Source organism: Myotis daubentonii, chromosome 21 (assembly GCF_963259705.1).
Source record: "Myotis daubentonii chromosome 21, mMyoDau2.1, whole genome shotgun sequence".
Classification (NCBI taxonomy): domain Eukaryota; kingdom Metazoa; phylum Chordata; class Mammalia; order Chiroptera; family Vespertilionidae; genus Myotis; species Myotis daubentonii.
Window position 1 is genome coordinate 10,594,624 of NC_081860.1, and position 14,818 is coordinate 10,609,441.

Below are 14,818 nucleotides of genomic sequence, written 5' to 3' on the forward strand. Positions count from 1 at the left end.
CATCTATGTTTCGCTCTGTCTCTCCCTCTCTCTAAAAAGAAAAAAAAAATCGGAAAACATCCTTGGGTGGGGATTCACACACACACACACACACACACACACACACACACACACACACACACGACAACTAAGACTCCAGCCCTGTCCGTGGCTCAGTTGGTTGCAGTGTCAGTGCACCCTACAAGGGGACATATTTGGACAAAGGGCAGTGGGGGGCCTGACAGGGGTCCAAGCACCTCAAGGGAAGACAGAGAGGGGCAATGCTGTGTTCCGGAGCGAGTTTACTCCTCTTTACAGCCTCCCCGCTACTAACCCCATTTTATTTTATTTTTAAAAATACATTTTTATTGATTTCAGAGAGCAAGGGAGAGAGAGGGAGAGAAACATCAATGATGAGAGAGAATCCTGGATCGGCTGCCTCTCGCACGCCCCCTACTGGGGATCGAGCCTACAACCCAGGCCTGTGCCCTTGATGGGAATGGAACCTGGGACCCTTCTGTCCGCAGGCCGGGGCTCTATCCACTGAGCCACACCGGCTGGGGCCTAACCCCGTTTTACAGAGGACGAATCACAGGCTCAGAGATTGAGGAACGTGTCCAAGCGCGCACAGCTGGGGCGCACAACCCGCGGGGAGCCCCGGAGCTGACACCCAACCCTAGGTTCCTGCATCGCAGACCCCAGGAACCTCAGCCATTGTGGGATCTGGGAGGGGGGGCCCGAAGAGCAGGCGCCCCCCACCGCCCCCCACCCCCTCACCCCAAGAGCTTTTCCCTTTTCTCCATTCCTGTTCTCTGGAAACCCGTCCTTTCAGAGCTGATGCTATAGGATCTCGGGGTCTCCATTTCTCCTCTGTGCGTGTGTTGGGGCGGGGGTCTCTCTCCAGTAACAGGAAAAGGGAGAGAAAAAGGAAGGAAGCGCTCAGGCCCTAGCCCAGGGTCTTCCCAGATGCCCCCTCCCTGCGCGCATGGTCCCAGGGCAGGAATGAAGCTCGGCCCCTTTAGGTCCCGCCCAGGAACTCCCGGCGCCGCGGCCTTCCCGGAACCGCAGCGGGAATCGCTAGTCTCTGCTCGTCGTCCCGGTCCCCGCACGTCGTCCCGGTCCCCGCACAGCGGCCGGCCGGCCCCGGGAGGATGAGCCGCATCTACCAGGACAGCGCGCTCCGGAACAAGGCGGTGCGGAGCGCACAGCTGCCCGGCGCCTGGGAGCCGGCCGCCCACCAGGGGTAACCCGCGCGCCCCTCCCCGCGCCTCCGCCGGGCCTCCCGCCGCCCGGCTTTGAACTGGGGCTCCTGGATCGGGTGGGGTCTCCTGGGCGGGGCCGGTGGGAGGAAAAGCAGGCGGTGCCAACGCTCCTCCCGCGCCCCCCTGGGCCCGCAGGCGGGGCGCACCCCCTGACACCGATCGAACGCTTTAAAGCGCCCCTGCTCTCCCCAGACCTTTGGAGAGGGTTGGGTCTCCACCCCCAAACGTGGCTCAAAAGTGGGTGCTGGGTTCTCACGATCGTGGTCTCCAACCCACCCCCCTGGCACCCCCTTGCCAGCTTGCCTTCCTTCTGGCCCGGGAACGGGTTGCACGGGATCCAGAGTCCAAAGGGAGAACCCCCAGCGGGTGTCAGGCCCGAGGGTTGGGGCGGGTGTGGGATGGGAGGGCCAGGCCTGCCCGGAGGGACCCCGAGGTTGTGAGGGGGTGTTAGGGGCACTTGGGTACAGCCAGCTGCCATGTTTTGCACCCCCCACTCCTCTCCCATTTCTGTGGTTCCGGGATAAGAAACCCACAGCTTCTGCTTTTATGAAAAGTGGAATCAGGAAGTGGGGTCCAGCTCCTCTCGGTGGGAACCCCGCGATCTGGACTGGGGGCTTCTTAGCCTCCACAGTGGCCATGAGAACAGGAATGTGAAAGTGCTTTAAACAGGTGAAAAGGGAAAGCTTTTATTTTAAAAAAAAATTTTTATTGATTGATTAGAAAGAGAGAGAGAGCCCTAACCGGTTTGGCTCAGTGGATAGAGCCTCGGCCTGTGGACTGAAGGGTCCCAGGTTCAATTCCGGTCAAGGGCATGTACCTTGGTTGCGGGCATATCCCCAGTAGGAGATGTGCTGGAGGCAGCTGATCGATGTTTCTCTCTCATCGATGTTTCTAACTCTCTATCCCTCTCCCATCCTCTCTGTAAAAACTCAATAAAATATATTTTAAAAAAATAAAAAAGAGAGAGAGAAAGCAATAGCATCAATTTGTTGTTCCACTTATTTATTCATTGGTTGATTCTTTTTTTTAAAATATATTTTTATTGATTTCAGAGAGGAAGGGAGAGAGACAGAAACATCAATGATGAGAGAATCATTGACCAGATGCCTCCTGCACGCCCCCCACTGGGGATCAAGCCCACAACCCCGGGCATGTGCCCTTGACCGGAATCGAACCCGGGGCCCTTCAGTCCGCAGGCCGAAGATCTTATCCACTGAGCCAAACCAGCTAGAGTGATTGGTCCTTATACTACCCAGGATCAAACCTGCATCCTTGGTCCACCAGTGGTCGGCAAACTCATTAGTCAACAGAGCCAAATATCAACAGTACAACGATTGAAATTTCTTTTGAGAGCCAATTTTTTAAACTTAAACTATACAGGTAGGTACACTGTTATTAACTTAATTAGGGTACTCCTAAGGCTTAGGAAGAGCCACGCTCAAGGGGCCAAAGAGCCGCATGTGGCTCGCGAGCTGCAGTTTGCTGACCACGGGTAACCAAACAAACTACCTAGCCAAGGCAGGAAAGATACTTGATGGCAACTTAGACACCCCTCCTAATTTGGTTAAATAAAAAAGTAAAATCCTTTATACTTATTAAACACTGATTAGTTTACCAAACACTTCACATACATGATCTTATGTCATCATCATAGAAGCAGAGTGAGATGACTGTTACTCTCCCATTTTGTAGATAGGAAGACTGAGTCTCTGGTTACAGTCCTCCCTGCACGAGGGGCCGTAGTTTGGTCTTGCAGCCTGACAAGGTTCCCTCCTGACCCCTGAGCAGAGAGCACCCCAGTCTTTGGGACCCTCGAAGGAATGGAGGCCCCACGCGGGACGCACAGAGGAGGGGGCTGCTCATACACATGGGCGTTGCCTCAGTCCCGGTGCAGACTCTGACCTGGGCCTGGAACTTGGGGCTCTTTCCTGGCGCCTGGCAGAACCAGCTGATCCCTCCTTCTCCTTTCATCCCAGGGGAAGTGGTGTCCTGCTGGAGGGAGAACTGGTCGATGTGTCTCGGCACAGCATCTCGGACGCCCATGGCAGGAAGGTGAGGATGCTGGGTGCACCTGCAGGAACGGATAATGGCCCCACAGTCCTCACCCACCAAGGCACCTCCCGGTCTTGGCTCAGTCACTGCCGAGTCTTGAGTCCAGCTCTTTCCTCCTTGAGGGACTCAGGTGGGAGATGGATCGGGTGGAAAAGGATCCGCTACGGCGCGCTAGGCTATGGACAGATGGGAGGGTCTGGGTTCTTTCTGAGAAGACAGACCAGGCCCTGCACCCAAGTGGTGTGTTTGGGGCGGAGATTGGGAGGGTTGAGTGCAGGAAGGGGTGAGGTGAGGTGAGGTGAATGGTTCCGGAATGGGGCCGTGGGTGTGGAGTGGGCTGTAAGGCCCTTGGAAGAGGTCCCGTGGCCTTCTGATGGAAGAGATTTATTTTATTTATTTACTAGAGGCCTGGTGCACCGGGTGGGGTCCCTCGGCCTGGCCTGCGGGGATCGGGCCGAAACTGGCTCTCTGACATCCCCTGAGGGGTCCTGGATTGTGAGAGGGTGCAGGCCAGGCCGAGGGACCCCACCAGTGCACTATGGGGGCCAGGGAGGGCTGCAGGGCGTGTCTGGCCCATCTTGCCCAGTCCTGATCGGCTGGACCCCAGCAGCAAACTAACCTACCAGTCAGAGCATCTGCCCCCTGGTGGTCAGTGTGCATAATAGCGACCGGCCCAGCGGTTGAACAATCGGACACTTTGCATATTAGGCTTTTATTACATAGGATTTAAAAAATATATTTTTATTGATTTCAGAGAGAAAGGGAGAGGGAGAGAGAGAATCATCCATGATGAGAGAGAATCATCGATCGGCTGCCTCCTGCACGCCCCCCCACTGAGGATCGAGCCTGCAACCCTCGCACGTGCCCTGACCGGGAATTGAACCGTGACCTCCTGGTTCATAGGTCGATGCTCAACCACTGAGCCACGCTGGCCGGGCTGATGGGACAGACTTAGTGCCGGCTGCCTTGCTGGTTGCTCCACCTTCGGGGCCTTGCTTTCCTTCCCTGTTTCTCCCCGGAGGCGGTTCCCTCTTCCTCGTTGCCGGGAGCATTTTGCCGCCTGCTTTGATTAGAACAGCTGCAGCCGGCACTACAGACTGTTCGTGCTTTCTGCTGTGCTTGCTCCTGCGTTACCTCACTGACCCCGTGCGACATTCCTGAGAGCAGACGTCAGGTTGTCCCCGTGCAACAGGGGAAGCTGAGGCTCGGATGCGCCCCAGGCGCCGGATCTGTTGGAGGAGGCACAGGGCTGCCCTCAGTCAGACCTCCCTGTCAGCGCCTTTCCGGAGCATCTTGGCTGTGCCACACCTGCCGCGTGGTATTTGGGGCCCTTGGCGCTCGGGTTGGGGCTGTCTGTGTGTACTTTTTTATCTTGGCTGTTAGGGGACCTTGGGGTCAGGCCGTGGGCCCACCCTCTCATGGACGTCTAGCCTGGTTCATTGTGTGTGGTGATATTCTATGAAACACGCGAATGGCCCATCCTGTGTGGCTCAGTGGTTGAGCGTCCACGTATGAACTAGGAGGTCACGGTTCGATTCCCGGTCAGGGTACATGCCCGGGTTGCAGGCTCCACCCACTAGGGGGTGTGCAGGAGGCAGCTGATCAATGATTCTCTCTTATCATTGCTATATTTCTTTTTTTTTTTTTAATATATTTTATTGATTTTTTACAGAGAGGAAGGGAGAGGGATAGAGAGTCAGAAACATCGATGAGAAACACCGATCAGCTGCCTCCTGCACACCCCCTACTGGGGATGTGCCCGCAACCAAGGTGCATGCCCTTGACCGGAATTGAACACAGGACCCTTCAGTCCGCAGGCCGACGCTCTACCCACTGATCCAAACCGGCTAGGGCTATCGTTGGTATTTCTATCGCTCTCTCTCCCTCTCCCTTCCTCTCTCTGAAATCAATAAAAATATATTAAAACAAAACGTGAATGAATGAACGGTGTACGTATGGATGGGTGAATGGATCAATATTGGAGTAGGGATCTGCGCAGCTTGAATATTTTTGGAGCTGAGGGTGGGGTTCCAGGATAGAGAGTGGGTTTGGGGAGGGCTGCGTGGATCCCTGCGGGGCGTGTGTGTGTATTGGGGGTGAGGGGGGGAGTGGAGCAGCCCCCTGACTCCCTGCCTGCCCCCAGGAGCGCTACTACGTGCTGTATGTCCGGCCCAGTCGCATCCATCGCCGGAAGTTCGACCCCAAGGGAAATGAAATCGAGCCCAACTTCAGTGACACCAGGAAGGTGAACACTGGCTTCCTCATGTCATCCTACAGTAGGTACCCCTGCCCTCTGCCCTCTGCCCTCCTTTCTCCCACCCTGTGGCCCGAGAAAGGGTCTTTTCAGCATGATTGACTTTATTTGTTTGTTATTTATTTCTAAATATATTTTTATTGATTTCAGAGAGGAAGGGAGAGGGAGAGAGAGATAGAAACATCAGTGATGAGAGAGAACCATGGATCGGTTGCCTCCTGCACGCCCCCCCCCCCCCCCCCCCGCACTGGGGGAACCGAGCCCGCAATCTGGGCATGTGCGCTGACGGGAATCGAACCTGGACCTCCTGGATCATAGGTCAAGTCAAGTAGTGAGCCAAGCCAGCCGGGCAGCACGATTGGCTTTAAAGTCTGGCCTGAGGGCCCCTGGCTGGACTCCTTCCTGTACCCCGTTCACTCAGATGATCCCAGTGCCCCCCCCCCAGCCCAGCCCGCCCTCAGTCTGGCAGGATCGTCCATGAACCTGGCTCTGGCTCTCACTGCCTTGGTGCAGAGCCCAGGCTCGGGCCCTGGGGGCCTCCACTTTCCTGCCAAATTCTCATTTGGGTCTTGGGCCCTTCGGGGTGTCATATCTCGCCCCGGTTTTGGCAGTAGCAGGACCTCTGCTATCTACCCCCGTGTGGGAAGGTTTTGGGGTTGCGCCGCATCCATCCATCCCCCTGTCATTGCATTCACTTGTGCTTTCCACGGCTCATTCATTCTCTGCATTCTCTGATCGTTGTTGTTGTTGTTAATCCTCACCCGAGGATTTTCTCGTTAATTTTTAGAGAGGGGAAAGGAAGGGGAGAGACAAAGAGAAACATCGATGTGAGGGAAACACATCGATGGGTTGCCTCCCGCATGTGCCCCGACCAGGGCCAGGAATCAGGCCCGCAACCTGTGCGCGCCCTTGACTGGAATCGAACCCGGGATCCTTCAGTCCACAGGCTGACACTCTGTCCACTGGGCCAAACCGGCTAGGGCTGAACATTATTTATTTATTCATTTATTTTCTACTGATTTCAGAGAGAGGAAGGGAGAAGGAGAGAGAAACATCAATGATGAGAGAGAACCATTGATCAGCTGCCTCCTGCACGTCACCTACTGGGGATCAAGCCTGCAACCGGGGCATGTGCCCGGACTGGGAATCGAACCGTGACCTCCTGGTGAATGGGTTAATGCTCAAGCACAGAGCTACCCCACCCGAGCAATTGTCTGCACATTTAATGAGCATCTACCATGAGCCAGGCCCGGAGCCCATGCCTGACCACCTCCGCCCTGAGCTCCTTGATGAGTCCTGGAAGGATGGGCTCACTCCTGCTCTCAGTTGGCTGTGAGCCTTAACTTCATTCGAGAATATTTTTCCATTGATTTTTAGGGAGATAGAAGAGAGAGGGAAAGACAGAGAGAAACACATTGATTGGTTGCCTCCTGCTTAGGGCCAGGGAGGAGCCTGCAATTGAGGTACGTGCCCTTGACCGGAATCGAACCAGGGACCCTTCGGCCTGCAGGCCGACGCTCTGTCCACTGAGCCAAACCGGCCAGGGCCCTCAGCGCTGGCCCTACAGCGGGAACAATCCTCTTGTGCTGTGTGCCTGCAGAGGTGGACGCCAAGGGGGACACGGACAGACTCACGCTCGAGGCACTGAAGGAGCTGGTGAATAAGCCGGCGCTGCTCGCCCTGACGGAGAGCCTCACGCCCGAGCAGACCGTGGCCTTCTGGATGCCCGAGTCGGAGATGGAGGCCCTGGAGCTGGAGCTGGGGGCCGGGGTTCGGCTGAAAACCCGAGGCGACGGCCCCTTCCTGGGTGAGCAGTGCAGCCCTCGCTGCGGCCTAGTGTTCCCATTGGCCTGCGGGTGCCCCCACCCCCCACAACCCAGGAGCGGCCAGGTCTGGCCTCTGCGGGGACAAGACCACTTGAGATATATCCCTAAGTCCCAGGGCAGTGCCCTGAGGCCAGTAGTCTGGACACCCTGGATCGTGGGGTGCTGTCCATTCCCAGGGTACCTGTGGGTGGTGCCCTCTCCTATCTAGGGCTTTGGGGGTCTCCCCGAGGTCCACACCCAGGCCTGCAGAGAACAATGGGTTACCCCCAGCCGCAGGGACGCCAGTAGATTGGACCAGCGCCCCCCCTCCCCCCCCCACTGTGTTTCCGCCACAGGAAAGAGAGTCCACTCACCTTCTCTCCTTCTCTCAGATTCATTAGCCAAGCTTGAGGCTGGAACAGTGACCAAGTGTAATTTCGCTGGCGATGCAAAGACGGGGGCATCGTGGACCGACAACATCATGGCCCGAAAGTCTTCCGAGGGGACCACGGCGGAGACCCGAGAGCAGGGGGACGGGGCAGAGGATGCGGAGTGGGTAGGTCAAGGGCAACGACTGTGGACCTGGCATGGGAGTGGTTTACCTCTTGGCAGGAGTTGTGTGTTTTTAATATGTTTTTATTGCTTTTTAGGGAGCGGGAGAGAGAGATAAAAACATCAGTGCGGAGAGAGAATCATGGATCGGCTGCCTCCTGCATGCCCCCTACTGGGGATCGAGCCCACAACCCGGGCATGTGCCCTTGACGAGGAATGGAACTGTGACCTCTTGGTTCCTGGGTCAACACTCAACCACTGAGCCACACAGGCCGGGCTTGGCAGGAGTTTTGTTCGTACCAGCGGTGGTTGTGCGTAGGACAAGGAGACAGCATGTAAACTTGACCCTCCGGCCTGTTGGAATTCCGTGGCCTTCCTGAGGGTGTGTTAGCATAGGGAAAATTCCTTCAAGGTGTGAATGAGGACAATCTGGGCCTTCCTTTTTTTTCCCCAATATATTTTATTGATTTTTTACAGAGAGGAAGGGAGAGGGATAGAGAGTTAGAAACATCGATGAGAGAAACATCGATCAGCTGCCTCCTGCACACCCCCTACTGGGGATGTGCCCGCAACCAAGGTACATGCCCTTGACCGGAATCGAACCTGGGACCTTTCAGTCCACAGGCCGATGCTCTATCCACTGAGCCAAACCGGTTAGGGCTCCTTTTTTCCATTGATTTTTAGAGAGAGTGGAAGAGCGGGAAAAAGACAGACAGAAATATTGATGTCAGAGGAACACATCGATTGGTTGCCTCCTGCACACTCCCTGACCAGGGCCTGGGCCAGGGAGGAGCCTGCAACCGAGGTACGTGCCCTTGATCGGAATCGAACCCAGAACCCTTCAGTCCGCAGGCCGACGCTCTATCCACTGAGCCAAACTGGCTAGGGCCCGGGACCTTTCTTTTTGGTGGATCTGAACTGTGCCAATCTACAAGAAATCCCCAGAGATTGATAAAAGCAAGGGACAGCCCTAGCCGGTTTGTCTCAGTGGATAGAGCGTCGGCCTGCGGACTGAAGGGTCCCAGGTTCGATTCCGGTCAAGGGCATGTACCTGGGTTGTGGGCACATCCCCAGTAGGGAGTGTGCAGGAGGCAGCGGATCGATGTTTCTCTCTCATCGATGTTTCTAACTCTCAATCCCTCTCCCTTCCTCTCTGTAAAAAATCAGTAAAATGTATTTTTTAAAAAAAGACTTCTATAAAATGTGCTCAGGTCAGGTCTCTTTGCTTTATCCCCAGGACGACTGAGGTTCCTGGGAGAAGCGGGGTCCCCGGGGCTCACCCGCGCTGAGAATGTCTTCCATCGACTTCCATTCTGGAGTTCAAGGATGAGCCCCGCAGCCTCACTCGCCTTGAACAAGCCGTGCGAAGACCAAATCCACAACCACACCCTTAGCAGCAGGGCCCCCTGCCCTGGCTCACCGGGGGCCCTCCCTGAGTGGGAGTGGAGCCTCCTAGTGTCATGACAACCACACCCTGATGGCAGCAGTGTCTCTGGAGGCTAGCGGGGAGCGAGTGCCCCGCTCAGGCAGGGGAACTGGGGGCTTGGTCTTGGTGCAGAATCGGGGGACATCCCTCATGTATATGCAAAGCGGCTCAGAGGGGGAGCTGGCAGGCTCCTTCCTCTGCCCTGGTCTTTTCCGCTTTCCTCCCTCGCCTTCCCTCCCTGGTGCTCTGGGCTGCGGTCTCTGCTCTCCTGCTCAGTCCTCCTGTCCCCAGCGCCCCTTTCTCTCCCAGAAGCTGCCAGTTCTCTATTCCTCCCCGGTTCTCTGCCACTTTGGGGGTTCCTGCCTCCTGGCCTCCCTGGCTGCTTGGCTGGGGATGCTGTGCCCAGATGTGGCTGGCTGGTCCCCACCTCGCAGACACACTCTGTCAGGACACATTTTTTAAAGCACCATTTTTTTTCTTTATCTTTTTTAAACGAAGCATTTTTTTATATTTTTATTTCAGAGAGGAAGGGAGAGGGAGAGAGAGATAGAAACATCAATGATGAGAGAGAATCATTCATCAGCTGCCTCCTGCACGCCCCCTACTGGGGATGGAGCCTGCAACCCGGGCATGTGCCCTGACCGGGGGTCGAACCCGTGACCTCCTGGTTCATAGGTCGATGCTCAACCACTGAGCCACGCCGGCTGGGCGATAGCGCCTTTTTTGTTGTTGTTCTGTACCTTGGGACCTTCTTTATAAACGAGTGAATCTTCAGAAAAGGATTCTTCTACCCGGGCCGGGTTATTGTCAGGTGTAAACAGTGTTCCATCTGAGCGAGGTCCCTATAACCAGGAAGGCAGTACGTTTTGGCCGTGACCGTTGCCTGGCTGGGTCGTGTGCCCTCCCCCAGGCCCGTGAAGAGATTTGGAATTGGAATGTACGTGTCCTGAGAATAAGTATGGTCTTGGTGACATATGGATCCTTCTTGGCTCAGAGAAAAGGGATAGGTGGGTGGGTAGTGGTGGTGGTGAACTAACAGTTGTTGAGTCCCCTGATGTGTCAAACACCGACTGGGTGCTTTCCGTGATAATAATTATAGTCACTGACTGTTGAGTGCTTCCTGGTGCTGGTACTTGTGCTAAGTACTTGCAATATCTTACTTAAGCGTCACAACAATCCCATGAGGAACATGGGATTATTATCTCCATTTCCCCCCATGAGATTATAGCTCAAAGGCTCCATCGGTAGTAGGTCTATAGAGGAGACAGCCCCAGAAATCAGATTTCCAAGTCCAGGTTCTTAACGATGGGATGATTTTGATACTGTAGAGGAGAAAGGAAGTCTCAGAGATGTTAAGCAACTTGCCCAGAGTCACACAGCTAATAAGCGGAAGAGTCAGGATTCGAATCCAGAGCTGTGCAAAGCAAAGCAATGCACCTTCCCCGTCCTCTGCGTCCTTAACCTATAGAAGAGCCTTGGACACAGGCTGACCCTGTGAGATAGGGTTGTTTTCCCAGATTTTAGGGAACTTACCTAAACCCCTGACTGCTGACCTATCTGCCCAGGCTGAGATCGGCCCTATTGGTATCAGCAGATGAGCAGGTAACATTGTGATTCCAGGATTATCATCATTTGCCTTCCTGCGTGTTCGAGCCTGGGCTCAGCCACACGGCTGTGAGGCTTGGGACTCGCCCTTCCGTTAGGGCACCGAAGTCACCAGTCACTGGACTGCTCATGGGTCTCTTCTGTTCTTGCTGCCCTTTTCAAGTTCAGATCCTTGCCGTCGCTCTCCTCAGCTGCTGTAGAAGCCATCTCCTGGGTGTCCTGAATGGAGATAGTGGAGATAGAAAGAAACGCAGGTGGATAGAGGGGGAAAGGTCTTTGCAGCAAGAGCACCAGCAAAGCCATGGAGGTGGGGAGTGGCCTGCTCCTGGAATATGCTCCTGGCTTACTGTGGAGCCTGCTGGGCCCCCAGCCAGGGTGGTGGCCAGGAAAGTGGGGAGGACTGGGGACACTGGCTGGGGGTAGAGGCACCCATTGAGAGGCCACTGTGGCTGGAGCTCAGAGAATGGGTGGCGGTTGGAAGTGTGTTTGACATGAGGTTGGAGATCGGACTTTATCCTTCACATCTGGAGGCCGGTGATCCCAGGGAGAAGGGTGAGGCCTCATTTGTATATTTCAAAGATCACTTGAGCCCTAGCCACTTTGGGCCCATGGATAGAGCATCGGCCTTCGGACCAAAGGGTCCTGGGTTCGATTCCGGTCAAGGGCACGTACTTTGGTCGCAGGGTCCTCCCTGACCCAGGCCCTAGCCAGGGCTCCTGCAGGAGGCAACCAATCGATGTGTTTCTCTCACAGTGATGCTTCTCTCTGTGTGTCCTGCTCTCTTCCACTCTCCCTAAAAATCAGTGGAGAAATATCCTAGGGGGAGGATTAACAGCAACAAAAACCAAGATCACTTGAGGATAGAGAAACTGCAGGCCATGAGCCCAATTGGAAGACTCCTGGAAGTGTCGGGGTGAGAGGCTAGCGATGAGAGTGAAGATAGAAAGAAACGCAGGTGGATAGAGGGGGAAAGGTCTTTGCAACAAGAGCACCAGCAAAGCCATGGAGGTGGGGAGTGGCCTGCTCCTGGAATTTGCCATCTTTGTACATGGCTGTCATACTGAACTTACACACAAAATTTGATGATCCTTTTTCCTTTTGTTTTTATTGATTTCAGAGAGAGGAAGGGAGAGAGAGAGGAAGATAGAAACATCAATGATGAGAGAGAATCCTGGATCGGCTGCCTCCTGCACGCCCCGTCCTGGGGATGGAACCCGCAACCCGGGCATGTGCCCTGAAAGGGAATCGAACCTGTGACCTCCTGGTTCCTAGGTTGATGCTCAACCACTGAGCCACACTGGCCAGGCATTTAAAAAAAAATTTTATTGTTGAAAGTATTACATATGTCCCCCTTTCCCCCCATTGCCCTCTCCTTCCCTTCTCCCCCCGAGGTCTTCATCCCCCCAGGCCTTCACCCCCCTATTGTCCGTGTCCATGGGTTATGCATATATGCACACAAGTTCATTGTTTGATCTCCTCCTCCTCCCTCCTCCCCTGCCTGCCCTCTGAGGTTTGACAGCCTGTTCAATGTTTCTACGTCTCTGGGTCTATTTTTGTTCATCAGTTTATGAAATGATCCTTTTTCAATGGTTATATAATCACTTTCCATATTGCTACTGAGTTTTCATAGCCGTTGTTGTTTTTTTTAAGATCAACTACCATTTAATAGCTCTATCACTGTACAATTTTGGGGTAATTCCTTGGTCCCTTTTTGAGCTTATGTAATTATTGTGTCAAAACTGTTGTGAATTAAATAGCCTCCACCCCCCAACCCCCAACCCCCGCCCGTGTTCCTCGCCCCCACAATATGTTTGAGTGATTTATTTAGGGACAGATTTCCAGGAATCAGGTTACTGAGAATCGAGGAATTTTTTGTCAAGGTTTGTTATATAGCCAAATTGCTTTCCAAAAGGGTTGTTCTAAACTATAATTTCACCAGTAAAGTAGGAGAGGACATTTTCATGCTACCCTTGCCAGAAATGGATATGCTAACACTTTTGAAAATTGGATTTAATAAGGCGAAAATATTTTAATTTTGAAGTTAATACTTTATTTTAATTAGCCTTTCCCCCATTAATAGTGAGCTTAAGCATTTTTTTTAAATGTTCATTTCCTAGATGTATTTCCTCTTTTGTTATTCAGTTTCTTTGCCCATTTATCTACTAAGGGAGTAGCTCATTTTGGTTTATCACAGTTATTTCTATTTTAAAATATAAGCATTTGCCATATTTTAACAACTTTTCCATTTTTATTTGTTCATTTTTATTTTTCCCCCATGTTTAAAAATTGGTTTTACAAATATAAAGTCTTTATATAGAGCTGTTGGCTTGTGATTTTTATTGCTTCTAACATATTCTCTTTTCAGATGTTACTCAACTTCATTTTCGTCCATTTTGGTTATTATCTAGTTTTATATTTAAGTCTCTAATCCACTTTACCTTTAATTTGTAGGATATGAAGTGAGATAACTAAATTGCTTAATTTCAAATTGCTAACCAGTTATCCCAACATATTTATTGAATTTTCCCCCACTGTCAGGTTATCATGTCTCCCACATCACATAGGAAATTATTTTATACTAGAGGCCTGGTGCATGAAATTCATGCACAGGTAGGGTCCCTAGGCCTGGCCTGTGATCAGGGCCAATAGGGGTCTTCCGGCTGCCAGCTGGGGCCTTCCTTTGTTCCATGCTGCACCCTGGTGGTCAGCAGACATCATAGCGAGCAATTGAACCCCAGTCTCCTAGGCGAACTCCTGAGGGGACACTTTGCATATTAGCGTTTTATATATATGGATTTCAATTAGCCATTATATTTCAGTAGGTCTTCTATAATGACAATGTGACTATCACAGTAGGTTTTGATAGTTGGTAGAGCTAGGTCCCTCATTCTTGGTCTGTTTTAGAATTTTCTTTGGTGCTCCTCTCAACATTGAAAGCATTTTGTCAAGTGTCAGTGCGTATTTACTGCCTTTCGATTTTTTTGAATTAAAAAACCTTGGCTATGCCGAAACCGGTTTGGCTCAGTGGATAGAGCGTCGGCCTGCGGACTGAGGGGTCCCAGGTTCGATTCTGGTCGGGGGCATGTGCCTGGGTTGCGGGCATATCCCCAGTGGGAGATGTGCGGGAGGCAGCTGATCAATGTTTCTCTCTCATCGATGTTTCTAACTCTCTATCTCTCTCCCTTCCTCTCTATAAAAAATCAATAAAATATATTTTTTAAAAAAATAAAAATAAAATAAAAATAAAAAACCTTGGCTACAAAAGTAATACATATTTATTTTAGAAAAAAATTTCTATTGATTGATTTTGAGAAAGAAACATTCATTTGTTGTGTCTACTATTATTTTTTTTAAATATATTTTTATTGATTTCAGAGAGGAAGGGAGAGGGAGGGAGCGATAGAAACGTCAATGACGAGACAGAATGATTGATCAGCTGCCTCCTGCACGCCCCACACTGGGGAGCCAGCCTGCAACCCGGGCATGTGAGGGCTGGGCGTGGGTCTAATACATTTTAAAGGTGTTTGAAACATTTCCAGTCATTTGGATAAATGATCCCGTTTGCACCTCGATCTGTAACATAAGAACGTGCTCCACCTCACCCCGACTGTCAAACGAAAAAAACAACACATTTTACCAATATGGGGTCGCCAGTACCTTTTAAATGGGATTGCATTAGAGAGCTCTTGATTCCACCATTCACTATCTACCACGGATGGAATGCCGGAAAAGAAAAAGGAAAAAAAAAAAAGACCTTAATGTGCCCCAACTGGGGGAATGGCTAAATGAGCCTGCATCTCACAGCGGGAAAAGCAGGACATCATGTCGGGATGCGGACGGTGAGAAAGGGAGGCCCCCGCCGCTTCGCGCAGGCGTTCCTGCG

The 14,818-nt window shown here is 52.5% G+C and overlaps 1 protein-coding gene across 1 annotated transcript; it reads left to right on the plus strand.

The window, feature by feature from the left end:
• Positions 1-1,051: 1,051 nt before the first annotated feature.
• Positions 1,052-10,112, plus strand: ARPIN (actin related protein 2/3 complex inhibitor). The gene is made up of 6 exons (XM_059678075.1): positions 1,052-1,222; positions 3,218-3,293; positions 5,437-5,569; positions 7,148-7,354; positions 7,745-7,908; positions 9,142-10,112. Exons 1-6 carry the CDS (start codon positions 1,131-1,133, stop codon positions 9,148-9,150), a joined length of 681 nt encoding a protein of 226 aa, XP_059534058.1. The 5' UTR covers positions 1,052-1,130; the 3' UTR covers positions 9,151-10,112.
• The last annotated feature ends 4,706 nt before the right edge of the window (positions 10,113-14,818 follow it).